The sequence below is a fragment of the Alosa sapidissima genome, chromosome 16 (genome assembly GCF_018492685.1).
Source record: "Alosa sapidissima isolate fAloSap1 chromosome 16, fAloSap1.pri, whole genome shotgun sequence".
Classification (NCBI taxonomy): Eukaryota; Metazoa; Chordata; class Actinopteri; order Clupeiformes; family Clupeidae; genus Alosa; species Alosa sapidissima.
The window spans coordinates 23,484,732-23,501,513 of NC_055972.1; the positions used below are offsets into that span (position 1 = coordinate 23,484,732).

The 16,782-nt window shown below is 44.1% G+C and overlaps 1 protein-coding gene across 2 annotated transcripts; it reads left to right on the top strand.

The window, feature by feature from the left end:
- Positions 1-2,920: 2,920 nt before the first annotated feature.
- On the top strand, positions 2,921-15,732 carry wbp1la (WW domain binding protein 1-like a). Of its 2 annotated transcripts, none has more exons than XM_042065078.1 (4): positions 2,921-3,133; positions 8,965-9,064; positions 12,748-12,909; positions 13,230-15,732. In XM_042065078.1, the coding sequence occupies exons 1-4, from the start codon at positions 3,065-3,067 to the stop codon at positions 14,165-14,167; spliced, it is 1,269 nt and encodes a 422-aa protein (XP_041921012.1). In that variant the 5' UTR covers positions 2,921-3,064; the 3' UTR covers positions 14,168-15,732. The 2 variants fall into 2 exon arrangements, with proteins under 2 accessions (XP_041921012.1, XP_041921014.1); XM_042065080.1 differs by lacking the exon at positions 2,921-3,133 and adding an exon at positions 8,467-8,716.
- Positions 15,733-16,782: the final 1,050 nt, after the last annotated feature.

A 16,782-nucleotide genomic window follows, 5' to 3' on the forward strand; every position in this document is an offset into this window, starting at 1 on the left:
TTGTATATTTTCTTATTATATTTATTTGATTTACATCTATGCCATTCAGCACAGATGACAAGGAAGTATTTTGTTATACAAGGAAACTGTTTTTTAATTGTGCATATAACAATAAACACTTTGACTTGACTTCAATTGTTGTGTGCTGAAGAAATTATAGAAAATGAAGGCAACAGATGTTGGAAGAACGGACTCAGATTTATCGACTATTAACATTCAATGGAATGCGGCATTAGACTCAATAAGGGTTATCAAAGGAAATAAGACCTTCAGTCTCCATTGTCTGAGGTTGTCAATAAAATAGGTTGATTATAGAGGTTGATTATAAAGTAAAATAATACTACTTTCCTTAACAAGACCATGGGATTACACAACTGTCCTGTAAATAATATGAAGATTGAAAAGGGAGGCATATAATCAGGTAGGTAGGAAGGAAAATAATCTAAAATGACTAGGTTAAAAAGAAAACTGATCAACAAAGAAAGAATGAATTCTCTTTTGTGTATCATTTTTGGCCATAGCCTAACTTATTTACGATTTTAAGATGATATTCAAACTTTGAATTAATTATCCATTTGCAAAATGTTCATTCATATTTCAACAACCTTTGATACAAGCCTGGAACATTACACTGTCAAACCAATAAAAAGGCGCACATTCATGGGTTCACCGTGGCATTGTCTCGACAACCTTACCCCAAGAGTTGCAGTATTAATGACAAGATTTGACCCTATGCATAAATTCCTCTTCAGTATATCCCACACACTTTCAGTGGGGTTTAAGACAGGACTCTGTGGTATCCAATCTATGAAAATGATTCCTTCTCCTGACACAGACTAATCCTGCCATTGTCATCCTGAAATTGGTCCATAAGGGAGGAAAATATAAGGAACTCCAGATCTTATTTAGACTGCCTCAAAAGGAGCAGGTGCATGCTAGATGTTTCATCACACAATGCAATGCAGTATACAGGGACTTCACAGCTGCATGACCCTAGGAAAGCTGTTGGTGAGGCTAACTGGAAAGAAGGCTTTAATTTGCTAGGGAGCATAAAGATTGGACTTAAGCAAAGTAAATGGGTTGTACAAGTCTGGTAACTCCAGATTTACCCTATTTCAGAGACAGGGGCATGCCAGGATTTGAAAGGAAGCACATGAAGCTCATGTGCACCCATCATGCATAGTGCTCATTGCACAAGCCTCTGGAGGCAGTTTTATGCTCTGGGGTTACCTCCGTTGGTCAGGTCTTTGTTCAGCAGCTTGATGTGGCTATGAAATCAGATATGACCTACCTGAGTGAATAATCCTGTGATCCCATCAATGCATGTTTCTTCCCTGATGGCACAAACATATTTTAGGATGACAATAGATGGGTTTACATGGACAATTTTTGTTGTCATTCCGATCTAACTATTCCAGATTAACATTTCATGTCATATGTTTAGGCTAGCCTACATGGGGCACGTTATTCCGATCAGATGCGTACATTGTGTGTACTTGGAGACTGTGCAGATGTGTACTTGGAGAATCTTTGATCGGATCTGCTTCGCTTTTCCTTGAGGAGCTACAGGCAACCCGATTGACCGTATGGCTTTAATTTGAGTAAGAACGGAACACACCACCCCTTTCAATCTGATTATTATTTTCGGATTGGCAGTTTTATTCCAATCAAGGTGTTTATCCGACTGAGCCATCATTCCAATTCTAATCAGACAAAAAGTGTCCATGTAAACCAAGGGGTCTCCCACCTTTTTTCCTCTAGAGCTTCTTTGACAAAATGGACCTGGCCGAGAACTCATTTACCTTCTCTCTTTGTAGACTGAATTTGATTTCATAGAATTTTTAACATGTTTCCCAAGTGACTGGGTTATCAGATTTATGAACATCTTCCTCAAACCTTTTGGAGAGAAATTTAGTAACAGGTGGGGAGCTACTGCTACTTGTTGGAGACCCCTGATGTAAACCCATCTGATAGAATTGAACTGGTAAAAGTGACGGAAAAGTGGTTCAGGGTTCAGGATTAATCATTTTCCACACAAAGAGTTCCACCTTCAAAGAGTCCTTGTCCGCACACTGCAATCTCCCAGAAGAACTAAATTTATTGAGTTAAAAGCATAACACACCAGGTATAACGGCCCCTGGTGCATGTTTTTAACTCAATAAATTTAGTTATTCTGGGAGATTGCAGTGTGAGGACAACTACTCTTCTTTCCTTGATAAGACTTTTTTGTCGTGCACCTGGCCTCAGTGAGGTGGGATGGGCATACAATCAACTTTAAAAGAACTTCAAAGAGTCCTGCCATTAAACGTATTAGACCCAAACCCATTGGAAGTCCTGCCATCCATATAAGATCTCAATTAATGGGAACTCTGGGTAAAAACAAATGTGATGTTGCATAGGTTGGGAGCTGTAATCAAAGCTAAAGGTGGTTCGATAAAAAAATCAGTGTGCAACTTTTTTGACCAGTCAATGTAGCCTACAGTAGGTCTACATTCTTGAGGGCATAGCCTGTAATATGTTGTGCATTAACATATGTAGGCCTATACCTCACTTTGAAGTTAAGCCCACACAGGTAATAAAATAAGGCCATACGTGTTGGTTTGTATTGGCGAGAGACCAGTGGGGTTTTCCAAGTAGCCTAGTGGTTCAGTGACAAACCTGGTGTGTGTTTCCCAAAACCATTAGTGGCAATGGCTGGCCTGTTAATCTGCTGTTCATTTTGTGATAACAAAAATTGCTATTTCAATAGCGTCACCTGACTTCACAGCACCCAAATCTATTTCTTGAAGTCACACCTTTAAACAATGACAGCTGGGTCGTTTTTTAATTGATAGGCAAAATATCCAATAGGCGCGCAGATTAATGCCGACACCAGGAAGTATCCCCTTGAACTATCCAATTACAGTGGTAGGAGGCGGGATCTATGCTAACTTTCGGAGTTGTAGCTAGAGTTGAAGAAAGAACGAAGGATTTATGAGCATTACTATGTAGTGAGGTACATGTTCATGTGCCGATAGTGAAAACAAAGTTTGGCATTTGGAAAGCCAATTAGACTTTGCTCAAAATGGGATTGTTTCTTTTGAACTTCGCTGGACCAGTCCACTCGGCGACAACACAAGGAACAATCACAGAGGTAACCTAAGTTGTGATAGCTAATGATGATGATAGCCTGCCTACTTTGTTGTTGTTTACTAATGAAGACAAAGTCGCTTCTCTTATTTTCTCCGGCTACAACTACTCATCGGTCTAAGGACAGGCAAGGCACAGTGAAGCTAGTTGTTTACATTTTGTGTTAACGTTGTCTGAAATGTATTATCCTGACAAACTGCTGTAAAGTGGAACTAAAGATAACTTAGCTGGCTAGCTAGCTTAGCTAAACTTCACTACTGTTTGCTGGATACGAAGGGGCACTTGCTAACATTAACGCACAAGAAATGGCTCACATTAGCTATTTGTGTATTAGCTACTAGCTGTGTGATAATGAAAAGCATTAACTTAGCGTTCATACTATTTTAAGGATATGCGCTGCAAACTGTTCTCTTTATTGCCGACCTCTCCAAACAACGTGTTGGCAACTTCAGCTAAAAGAGCTTAAAGGCCCTTAGTCCTGCAAGCCATACCGGTTAACGTTATATCGCTAACATAGTTAACGTTAGGTATCGTTAACGTCAGTGTAACGTTAGCTTGATAAAAGCCCCCTCTGTGAGATTCTAGAGTTTGGTTACATGATTCTCCTTCATTGAATTGTCCTTCACCGTACGCACTGTACGACAATAGGCCCAACTTGATCTCATTGACTAAATCATGCTACAGAAAGTCAAGTCTGAATGAAAAACGTCGAAACGTTTATTATGGACTGAAGGCTAGTTATAAGGTCACCATTATATCACGTATACACAGTGCAGAATCGTTAAAGAAAGAGAATGGTTGTTAAATTGTTGACTTTTCTTACATAAGCTAGACAGGAATGTGAACTTGACAGATAAAGTGATGCACCTGGATCCCCAGTTATGTTTAATTATCCTACAGCTCTTGTCAACAGGCTCAGTTAGCGTTGAGAAGAGAAAGGATACTTGTTGGGTGTAGATTGTCTCATGTTTGTTTGCTATAAAATAAACTGTTTCCTCATCATCACACATTAGGCTACCCCTTGGTACATTGACCACACATCAGAGTAGACCAACAGTAAGCTTACCTCACAGTCATATTAGACTGTTGTGAAACAGGCTAGAGTTTATTGCTAGAAATAATCTCATTTGGTGTTATGAGTGTTTATGATGGCTTACTGGGTTTTACACTGTTTCAGATATAGCCTCAAGGGCCAAAGTCGTCTGCTTGAGTGGTCTTGAGGATTAAAATGCAAAGACACATATGTCTCACTTATTTTTGAATAGGTGTTCCAACACTGACAGACCAAAAAACAACATAGCCAGCCTTTAGGACTGCCTGTTTGACTGTTTATAGTAATCATAAACGGCTGTAACCAGAAACAGTGCTGGGGTTATCAGTACTGATACCACCACATCTGCACACCTGATTAGTCACCACTCAAGGACTCAGCTGGGGCTTACAGTCTCAGTGACTGTATGTAGTTGTTGTACAGTATTTTCTTTTCCTCAGGAGTTGGGAGACATGGCGTATACATTATGGTTATATTATCCTGTTAGTAGATTAAAGCAACACCAAAGAGTTTTTTGTACCTTAAAATAATGTTTCCAAAATCGTTTCAGTGGTTCATCAACTCGTAACAGGGTGAACGGCACTTTCTGCATTCGCTTCGCAGCCCTGTATCGGCTATAACCGCACTATGTAAGTTTGCCGGATCGGGTAGCGGTTCTGTAGTTCGATGGAATGAGACATGAGAAACTTCAAATTTGACTTGCATCTGATGTCGCAATACATCGTACTTTCATAAATTCATGCAACATATTCTACCTTGTCTGTGGACATTGTTATTTGCAAAGCTGGTTCTGGATGAAGAAATAGTGCATGCGACAGAGGAAAAGTTCTTTGGTGTTGCTTTAAGTTAAATGTGCTCTTTTATATTGTTAATAAGTCAAGGCTTGAGGCAATAACTTTGTTTATTAGTTTTGCTCTCTGCCATAATGTACTGTATGTTTAACATACTATAGACCCTTTCAAGAGAGTTCCATTATCAGCATCATAGCATCATAGGCTTCCGTTTTAACATTCCATATGTTATCTTAAAGCAGAGGAAGTAGATTGGGAACCAGATAGAACGTTCAAGCATTGTTTTTGTTTTTATTGTTGAAAGGGTCTATGTTTTGTATTTTCATGGAGTGTATCGGGAACTCTCATCAACAGTGTATTTTCATTGTTTCGGGAACGTTGGTCTATAGCCCACTTCATATTGTCTATCACGATCCCCACAGAAAGGAGCCTATCACATCCGTGTTGCTGATTCCTTTCTCTCTGGCTAGAAACTATAGGACCAGTTTGGTCTGTCAATGTGTACTGGGGAAAAGTTGGAGATTAAAGATTGAAAACAGATACATTCTGAATCTCATGTATAACATGATAGACAATTTGTCACCAGTTTGGTTTCCACAGGGTCTTCAAAAGTCTTAAATATGTCCATACTAGTATTGCATACTAGGTTATTCTTAGGCCTAAATGAGCGTTCATTTACCGCTTCTTCCGTAGTTGGTTCTGTGTGTTGTTCTTTCTTAAGAATCCAGGTATTAGTACGCTGAATCTGACTAGGATTCTACTAGGATTCTACTTTGAAAGTAATTCTAGGACTTTCTTTTTCGTACTTCATTTAGGCTAAGTCTTAAATTTGACTAGTTGAAACCAGCAGAAACCCTGCCACTCAGTGTGTGATGGAGGCTCATGTAGACGGTTCCTGTAAGAAATTAGGTTTACATTGCTTCTCCCTATCCTTGAATCTTGAATTTCAATAAAGTATCTATCTATCTATCCAGTAGACGGTTCCCTTTTCCTGGCACCACACTGCCACTGCCATCGTCAAGGTCGGAGGGTTCAGTGATACAATGTACACTTACTTTCCCAGCACATCAAGGTGCTTTTGATAAAGGCATCTGTATAACATAACAAAGAGTTGGCCCAATTAAAGTGAAGGGTCTAACATCCGTGCCACTGCCCATTACTGTTGTAATGAGTAACAGCTGTACTGTGTGTTTGTGTTTAAATGAAATGAATGAATGCATTTCTCACTTAAATCAGTTTGTCCAGTGTGTCTGTACATCAGCTGTAATTTGTAACCGTCAGATCGTATGTATTTGTTAAGTGAACATCACTTGGCATTGGCCTACATGGATAGCCGATGGGATTAGATTTAAGGCTAGGGATGCACGATTTGGAGAAAATACCTACTTTTGACAGATTTTGTGATTTGCAATATAGTCTGATTTTTATTTATTTATTTATTTATATATTTTTTTTTTAAGAAAAGCTCCAGTTTAGTATTCCAAATTTTGCTTTAGGTTGGGCCACTTCTGATTGGTGAGCATACCTAGTGCATGCAAAGCACAGCACTTCTGTGAGCTTCACTTTCTGTCACACAAGGAGGATGTCATGAATATAAAAATCATAGATAAAATTACAAGATTAACCATTGGCACAGAGTTGTGAGTGGCACGATTAATTGCATTAGTTGGAATTCGTCTCGATTAAAAATCTTTTAATTGTGTAGCCCTAGGCTGGAATGTAGGTTATTTTGTGATTCACAGTTAAATAGCCTAGATGAAAAGAATGAAGCGCTTTAGGTGTCTAGAATTTAGCCAGCACTGCAGTGGATCTGTTTTGAAAGTGTGTATTTTCCTTTGCCTCTGTGTATCTAGGCCACTGCATTTGAATAGTTTTTCCAAAGTAGGTTACTGTTACTGATTCTTGCACCATGGAAAACGAATTCAAATCACACGCTGATTTGGTTGTTGTGTGGCCCTATTCTTCTTTCGTGTAGGCTGTTCTTTAAAAAAAAAGAAGGAGAAAAAGGCGTTTATTCATTGGTGCGCTCTTACATAAACACAGGCTCTGTGCTGTAAGTGGCTGATGGCTGGCCAAACTCGTTTCCATAGGACGAGAATTTCCATTCTCCTCTTTCTTATTTTGAGCCTAGGAGGAAGTAGGTCGGAGCTCTGTGCTTGTAGTTTAAATGAGTGGGTTGTGCTTACAAAGCCACATGAAGTGTTTGTTTTGTTGGTAATATGTGTCCTGGAGAAATACTCCAAGAGATATTGCAAGTCACTTAGGAGAAGTTTAGTGCATGGTCCCAGAGGATTAGTCACAATGAACAGATGATTTGTACTTGAGTGGTTGCATGCCCAATTATTTGTGATCAGTAACAATACTAGTAATACAATAAGAGTAATAATAATTAAGCTAATTTGTTAAGGATTTCCACATTAGGCTGCACTTAGGGGTGTAACGGTGTGTACCTCTGTTTTGAAGACACTGTTCGGTTCATTTTCGGTACAGTAAGCCTGTACGCTAACCCAATATTCACTGACAATATTGCTGATGTGCAACAGGAATAGCAATTTGACAAGGTGTCATGTTTTTTTGACGTTTTATTGATTAAACTGACATATGGTGCACTACTTAATATGTTTGTGTCGGAACCTAAATTTAAAACATGGTCCACCAGCAAAGATGCCTACTGCTGATTACTGTTAAAGACTGCCTAGACTTAGACCTAAACCTGTACCTAAACGGTTCGGTACGAATACCTGTACTTTTACACCCCTAGCTGCACCTAGTTTTGTTCATGGAGCTCTTTTTGAGAGACCAACCCATCTTTTCATTAGGAACTTGTTATTTGACCTGAATGGCTATGGTATTGGTATTTAGCACACGCTTTTGTCCAAAGCGGCATACAAATAACAACAATACAATAGTTACATTTAAAAGTAAACAATTTAAAAGTTGGTAGTACTACATTAATGAGAAAAGCAATAATAAACGACAATGTCAATTCAATCAATAGCCTAATGAAAATAACTATATTAAAACATAACGGAGACATCAAATTCTTTCCACAAAATCAATATTTCATGATTTCAGTGGGCTACTCCCTGTGTCGTTTGTAATGGCTACACCTCAAGGCAACGCTATTGCAGTTTCATCTCGAGTGGGCACTAGACAGAACAATCATGCGGTGTCCTGGCCCCCTCAGAACAGTCCGCTGTGAGTACTTCATGCTGTAAACATTTACCCTACCAATTGTCGGTCAAGTTGTGTCCAGTGCATGCATACCAGTCGAGGGCCTGGGTATGTGTGTAATAGAGAGAGGTAGGCTGGGTCCAGCTCTTGCCTATGGAACGTTGGGCTGTTTAACCGCATTCCCTGGCACTGCACCATGCGGCTCTTAAAACTGTGTGTGTGTGTGTGTGTGTGTGTGTGTGAGAGAGAAGTGGGGGTGGGGGGGGGGGGGGGGGGGGGGCTGAGCTGTGTTTAAATCCAGACCCCCAGCCACCCGTTGGACCATTTCACAGACACAAACACTCCTGATCACTGACTGTGCCATGCCACTCATGGCTATCACTGGGGGATTCCACAGCACAGCTCTGGACACTGTGTCTCTCTCCTGCTAGCCGTGATGCTTTTTGCGGTGTCTGCTTGAGATCCCCCCCCCCCTCGCACCTGAAAGAGAGAAAGACCGAGAGCGACAACATTTGTGCTCGTTCATTTGGATTGGTTGACCATCATGGCTTTTTTAATCTGGATTAGACAGGTAATAGGGTATCTTTTGGGTGGACATGTTATATTGTTTTGGTTTTCCTGTCAGATACTTATTAATAAGTGGACCTCTTTGAAATCCTGGGGTTTCATAGTTTTGTTTTTTTTGGTGTTTCTCTTCATCTTCAAACTGTCATCTTTATGTTTCTGCCGGTGGCAAGTGTTGTGTGTAGTGCACAAATACAGCTGTGGTTCATCATTACTGAAAGCAATACACCAATGTTGTGTGTTTGTGTGTTACAGAGCAAGCTGTTATGCCACGGGCCAAAGAACCAGAGCTACGTCTGTGAATCGGGCTACTGCTGCGAGTCCCAGTGTTGCAGCCATTACTACGAGCTGTGGTGTAAGTAGTACAGCCTTCCCTCCACCTGCCCTCTCCACCCTCACGTCCAGTCTCCAGTCTCTGTGCGCCAGGCCAGCTTGTAGTGAAAACACAGAGAGCATGTTTGGGATGAGGCTCTTTTTAACCACCCCTATCCCACAACTCCACTGCAGCACAGAAAAGGAGCTTGACTAAATGCCCAGCTGATCGCGTTGGACCTTATGGGTTGACATAGTATCATCTAGGCTACATGCATATGCTGTTATGTAACGCACGTTAAAAATATCACCACCAGGAGAGATGTCAGAAAGACAGAGACGGGTAGAGAGATTGCGTGGATGCCACCCCCCACATAATTGTTGGCTGCATTCCTTTCTTTCTGGTTTAGTTGTCACCTTTTCTCAACCAAAATCTCAGCGACAGTGCATTTCCACACATTAAAAGTGGCAAGCCAATGTGAAAATGTCCTTTTCTACAGTACACTCTTACTAAGTGGTTGTATAAAGCATGTTGTTTTTGATTGTTTGTGGAATCCGTGCAGTTGTGTTTATATTTGATTTAATCTACTAAACAAGTTTGTCTGCTGTAAAGCTGTCTAGTGACATCACTGGCTCTCATCCTTTAAGAACCATTCTAGAACCTCCATTCTAACCCTCCCACCCACGATGATTATGTTGCATAAAGGTTAAAGCTATTAACTGGTTATCAACAAATTTGCGCACGTTTTTGCTGATGTCATGCTGTGATGTCAGTTCAGTCACACCATAGTGAGCAGTGACAACTCTATATTTAAACAAGGCAGTTGACGCCAACACTGTCTTGGTGTGTTTAGTCTGTGTTGCATCTCATCAAATCCATGGTCAGGTCAGGTGCACATGAGAAGATAACAGTGTAGCTGTATTTCATACTGGATGCTCTGACAAGTGAAAAACACATCTGGTTTGCTTAGAACACCTCTTAACAGGAGGGAAGACCTTGCTCTCCCATTGGACCGACATTGCATACATCCCCAAAGCCCTGCCTTCTCATTGGATGGTTCTAGGGTGGGATGAAAAGTGTTTTTCTGGTTCTCTCTCTCTCTCTCTCTCTGTCTCCTGCCTTTGAGTGCCTCCACACCCCTGTAGTGGGAGATGAAAACACCTCCGTGTTCTGCTTTGTTTTCTTCCCCTCTGGTTTAACACCATGAGAACCTGAGCGCTTACATAAAGCAGGCTCTGCTGCTTTTTCTGGGTCCCACTGAAGGGGAGTTAGGTAACACGTCAGATCTTGGCCAGCCACGATAGTCGTCCTACTTAAATGTAAGACATCTGTTTATATAATTATTATCACATTTAGCAATATATTATCAATGTTATTGTTGTGAATCATGAAAATATTATTACACAATGGTGGATGAGGTCACAGTAATTATGTCTTAAATGTCATCATTTTTATATTATCTGCCTAGCACTTCTATTCCATATCAGGTTTAGACCAAAGAGCAAACTAAGCAGGCTAAGTTCTGATATTTCACTAGACGTTTGGATTCTGCTGACATTTTCCATTTGCTGTCCTGAAGATGGTCAGCGACCGGTCACCCCAGGGTGGGAAACATGCCCTGGACAAAACAAGCGTCTTGTTGGGAAAGTTGTGCTGGTGCTCCCTCCTGACGGAGACGTTGTGCTCGGGTTACATCCGCTCTCTCCGGGCGCTCTGTCTATTTTAATAACGTGGGCCCGGGCCCAGGGCGAGCCCAGCTCTCAGGGCGGCTGGCCTGCGCTGTGGCACGTTAGCTGCTGAGTCAAGGCCTCTGCTCTCGCGGCCCCTTTTCACATCGGGCCAGCGCATAACACCCCACAGACAGACACCGCTGCCAGCGTAACCCGATCACCTCCGCTCCTGTAAACAGCTGTCTTGGGTTTCTTCATTTGGGAAGGCAAACCTTTCCCTCCTCTCTCTCTCTCTCTCTCTCTCTCTCTCTCTCTCTCTCTCTCTCTCTCCCCCTCTCTCTCACTTCCTGTTTGGCTTCTTTTCTTTATTTCTGCATCTCGTTTCACTGGTGTGTTGCTTTCTTCTTCCCTCCAAGGTTGGCTACGCTACGGCATTATCTAAGGATGAAGTTTCGCCATCCCGCTTCGTTCTCACTTGATGGTCCGACCTCTCCACAGCTGTTTTCCATGACCCGCTGGGCGCTCGGTCCCCCCCGTGCGTGCTGCTGTTTGTCCGAGCGTGCCTGAGCGTCTGGAATTGAAACAGACGAGGAAATTGCCACTCGTTGCCCCCCCCCCTCCTCCAAGCAGCTAGATGGGTCTGTTTGGGTGGAGCAGAAGCCTTTCCACGCCACGCTGAACCCGCTGTTTGGCTTAGGCCCAGTCAGCTGCGCTTTCCAACAACCCCTCCCAGTGCAAAAATGCCAACCACTTTGCCAGTGGAATGTGTCCTTGGTGCAGGACTGTCCACACAGGGCTAATTGAGGACCCTGATAAGCGCCAGCCAGGCCCATGTAGCCTCATGCAGCTGCCTAGAGAGGGCATTCCAGACCGATTTAGACTTATTCCACATCAATTAATCAAAAGTAATTAGGTATATTTAGCATGCAGACCCTCACAGGCGTCCTGAGGGTTCCATGCAGCCCAAAGGCCAATAAAAGGCCCCCAGCCTCTCACCCCCACCCCAGCCCATCCCCCCAGATGGAGTCCGTATTCTACTGCCTGGACATGTGCTGCCTGCCTGTAAAGGGTAACCAGCTTGTAAAGCGTCAAGTTGTGTAACACAATTTTCTTTTCACAAAACTGTATACCGGTAATTAGGATAGTGCATAAAAAAAGCAGTTGCATGACTGATGTAACTTTTGATGGGCGTTTAATCGTGAGCATATTTGTAGATAGTCAGAAAAGGTTAAGTGTCTGTCCAAGGTAAGCTCATTTGGGTACTCGTATAGAGGTGACCTTGTGACCTTGTGGGCTCCCTGCACACTCTCAAGCACACCTCCCCAGTGCCACTGCTAAGTGCGGAAAAATAATGCATCAACGTCTCATTCAAACATGCGCCAAATGCTCAAGCATTAAGGTGAGCAGTAGGACATGCCCAGTAATTCTGCTTGCTGGAGATGAATGACTCTTTTTCAGTCTGAGTTTATGTGTAGTGTTTTGCAGCCGTGCCTGTCGCGTGTACTAGTCCCAACGCTCAGGTTGAGATTTCAGGGTCTTGTTGATGAAGAGATTTTGGCACTGGTGGGTGAATTATCCACGAAGGGCCATTGTGTTGGCAGCAGGTGTGCATTCCAACCCTGAACACTTAATTGTGTTCCGTCATCTCTAACTTTTCTCTGGCCTCAGATGACTGATTAACTGAATTAACCTTTTCTCACTGACACGGAGTCTCACTGCAGATTAGATTGTCAACCTCTGATGTAGCCTAGATTTGATCAGTGGAAGCTACTCACTGAAGACAGCATTGTATTTTCATCCCCTCACACAGTGGTCCTCAAACAGTGTCACCACAACATTTAGCAGGCACTCTTTTACTTTTATTAGTATGTCTTTGTTCTACAAAAATGATACACTGCCCAAAAAAGCCTGGATGGAGGGGAAAGGGTACAAATGCCCAGGGGCACATAGCCCCCCCCCCCCCCCCATTTCCATTTCTGCCAACATGGGGAGGTTGATTGATGGAGAGTTTTGTTGTTGTGACTGGTTGCCGTGACATTTTGCGCTCCTCCTCAGGGTTCTGGTTGGTGTGGACCATCATCATCATCCTCATCTGCTGCTGTGTGTGTCACCACCGCCGCACCAAACACCGGCTCCAGCAGCAGCAGCGGCAGCACGAAATCAACCTCATCGCCTACCGCGAGGCCCACAACTACACATCACTGCCCTTTTACCTCAGTAAGGCTCCACACACCCTTTCTTTCTTTCTTTCTTTCTTTCTTTCTTTCTAGGGGCAACTTATTGTGCTTTGCCAGGCAAACACATGACCAGTTTGTAATACTCTGATATGCATGCTTGTGAAAATGTCCCCACTCACGATTAAAGGTCACCAGATAAAAAAGTTATTGGCTAGTGTCAATGGTTGCATGAAAGTACATGAACGAAACACAACATGTGCCAGAAACATTGCCTGGAGTGGCAGCATGGCTCAAAACGTGTCCCCTTTGTTTCATCACCTTCTTATATCCCTCTCATATTTCTCCTCTGTGTTTTTCCAGGGTTCCTACCCAGTTACCTGCTGCCTGCATATGAAGAGGTGGTCAACAGGCCACCGACACCCCCACCCCCCTACAGTCCGGCCCAAACGGTGGTGACGGAGGTGGGCGGCAGCCCCACACAAACTGACCAACCTGAATCCCACTGTCCTCAGGGCCCAGTCAGCCTCTCGGGGCCTGGGGCTCCATCGGCCACCTCCACACCCAGCCCCGAGCAGCAGCAACAGCTCCACCTGCCCGTGTCCAGCCTCTCTGGCCCCCGCGGGGTGGTGGACGACGGCAAGGCGCTCCCGGGGGCCCCCTTGTCCGAGGGCCGGCAGCAGCATCCTTCGCCGCAGGTGTCGCTACTGGCTGGGGAGGCCCCTCCGGCGCGGGGCAGCAAGGCCAGAGACTGTTGCAAGGAGCCGGGCGGCGAGCCCTTGGGCTGCCCCTCGCCCCTCGACGACAAGGACCGCACACCTGGGCGCCACCGGCGCTTCACGGGCGATTCGGGCATCGAGGTGTGCGTGTGCAGCCGAGGCGTGGAGGAGGACGAGGAGGAGGACGATGACAATGATGATGAAGAGCACATGAAGGAGCTAGAGAGACTGATAGACGCAGAGGAGGAAGAGGAAGCTCTACACCCACGCGATTTCTGCGACAGTTGCCACCCTCCTGGTGGCGTGGTCCACCACGGGCAGCGCCAGGACCCCATGGGGCCAGCGGACGAGGAGCTTGGACACTCCGACGGCCTGGAACAGGTCCATCATCATAATCATAATCATCATCATCATCATCATCCTCCTCCTCCTCACCAACACCATCGTCATCCTCATCAGCAGCAGCCGGAGCAGGGGGTCAGCCAGGCGTCGCTGCCACGATCCCCCGTCTGTCTGCTCTTGCACACCATCAACGAACAGGACGGCTCCCACGGCCAGGGCAGCACGGAGAGCCAGAGCTGAGCACTTACCGTTAGCGGCGCTAGCCGAGACCCGGAGTCTCTCTCTCCGTCTGGGCGACATCCCTTTACTCCCCCACTGTACTTTCATAGTATGTGTCTGTGAGTGTGTATGTGTGAGTGAGTGGTATGTTAGTGAATTTCTGTTTTGTGAAGTCATGGAGTTGCGGGAGAAACCGGCGAATAATTGCCTCTGCTGAACTGATTGGCATCCCCCCCCCCCCCCCTACCCACCAGTGCTGATGTGAGTGTGCGTGTATGTACCATAGTCAGTGAAAGACTAGACCTGTGCCTTGTGGGATAGTGGAGGGGACCATGTTCCGCCTGTGTCTGTCTGTCTGTCTGTGTGTGTCCAGAGAAGAACCCTGGAGAGAACTGGGCTCCCGGTCAGCAGCATGGTTCGTCAGCTTTAGTAGCTGGTCATTAGAACACCTCGTCCCCATGTGTGGGACAGGATTACGCAATGCAAGCAAATATCAAAAGAGGGCTGCATTGCCTCAGCCTCTCTGCCCAGTCCTGTATGTGCTGTCCAGTGGGACTTTAGGGCAAACTTTATTAGTTAAGACTTACAGTACCCTGTGTAGCCACATTCAATAGTAGCCTGTATCCTAACAGACATCCCTACCTCCTCAGTAAGAGGTATATAGTGCTTAGGGGAATCATATTGTATTGGTACATTTAGCGGTGTTTGTATAGCCTATGTCACACTGTAAGAAGCTCATAGATGTATTTGTGTCTAATTCAGAGGTACAAGAGCCCTTAATTGTTTTGTGTAGTCTCATGAATTTAGAATTTCCATGAACAGCTCTCAAATGCTCTCAAGCATATGTGCACAGCAGTATGTTTTGTTTTGCAGAGCCCAACCCTTATCGCAGGTTATGTCAATCTGAGAAAGGGGCAAAAATGAGCACAAACCTGGCAAATGAATACGGAAGAACTGTAAAAAAGGGAAACTCCTTTAAGTCAAATCACAACAGGAAAAGGTCAAAAACCTGAAACGCGTGAAGACCTGGTTTGTCTCTCCTGACATGACAAGTTTGTTGTCATGCCTTTCTACAGAAGCATTTAAGGCCTCAAAATTCAAGATTGAAAATGAAAGCCACTGAACTTTGTGGAACATAAGTGAATGTCATGATTGATTGAGTCGGACTAACATTCAAGCACATGTTTCCTGTGTGTGTGTGTCTGTCTGTGTGCGTGTGTATGGTCTTCAGTCAGACTTTTCGCTCAGCGTCCGTTTGATGGACAGTTTAACCCAAAGGTGGCTGACTGGAGTTGTGCCCCTCTCATAAGCAGTGCCTACCCATGTCGCCTACTGTAATCACACATCACATCTTGTTTAGCTGTTAAAGAAAACGAATAGGATCTTTCCCCTATTCGCAGTCTTGTTAAGTCTTTCTGTGCTGCGAAAGTCGTAGAACCTTGCATTAGCATGTTATGACTTCAGAAAGCACACTTAACTAATATGGTGCCTTTTTATTTTGGTTTTGGTTGTCGCCGTCATTGTATCGTTCCCATCAGTTGCCTTATCAAATGTGTGGGAGCCTCAAGACAGCGAGTCAAAGCCAAGGCCAGTATGAAAGAGATTAAATGCATTTTTTAACCGTCTCGGTTTTGTCCTGTTCTAGGGTGTCTGGTCTGACGGGTTGTAGTAGTTTTTGATAGACAAGCCCTTCAAAAAAGTTTGGAACAGCTATTTGTGTCCTTAAAATGTGGCTTGTCCAGCTGATGGTGTACTATTTGGTCTTAGAGTGGAAGGATTTAATGTGATAGCACTATAAGGGAATGTTAATACCACTAGCAGTCACAAGCGGTAGATTGTGTAGTTCTCTGGGTAGTCTTATCAGTAGATTTCTTTCTTAATCTCCTATCAGATCTAGAGCATGCAGACATATTGTGGTATGTTGGGCATTGAAAACTGTGTCTACAGTTTACAGCATGGAGCTCCTGTAGTTGGCTGATTTTGGTATTATTGGTAGACTAGACTAAGATACCACAGTAAAATCACTGTGGGAAGAATATATATTTGTGTTTGTATTTGTGCGTGTGTGTGTTGTGTCTGCCGGTGGACGAAGAAATGTGTGTGTGGTCGGTCGAACAAGGAAATCTTTGGATGTGTGTGTGTGTGAGTTTCAATACATTGGCTTGTTGGCTATAGACTGTCTCCCCTGTCCAAATGGACTCTACTTCTCTGTGGGGATTGTGTATCTGAGCAGTCATGTGGAGTACCTGAGTGGCAGGCCGTTACAGAGGACATTTAGATCCGCCACAGTTCAGAGGCCACTGATTGGCCATCAGCCCTGAAGATAGTGCTAGCTGGGGTGCCTGCATGCAAACAGAGGCCAACCCTCTAAGGAAAATAATAGCCCTCAGACAGTGTAGTTCCTCAGGTTCTTGGGGCTGACACACTGGTTCTACAAACAATCTACCCTGCATAAGATTTATAAACACATGTTGGCTAGCCACCTCAGGGGGGGGGGGGGGGGGGGGGGGGTTTGACTAACAGCTTTTTTTCCATCTTTGCTTTCGGGTTTTAACCCTAATGGAATTTTCTGTCATACAGTTATGGTGAGTGAATGAATGAATAAACAAGCCAGCTGTCCAATCCACGGTGCTCTT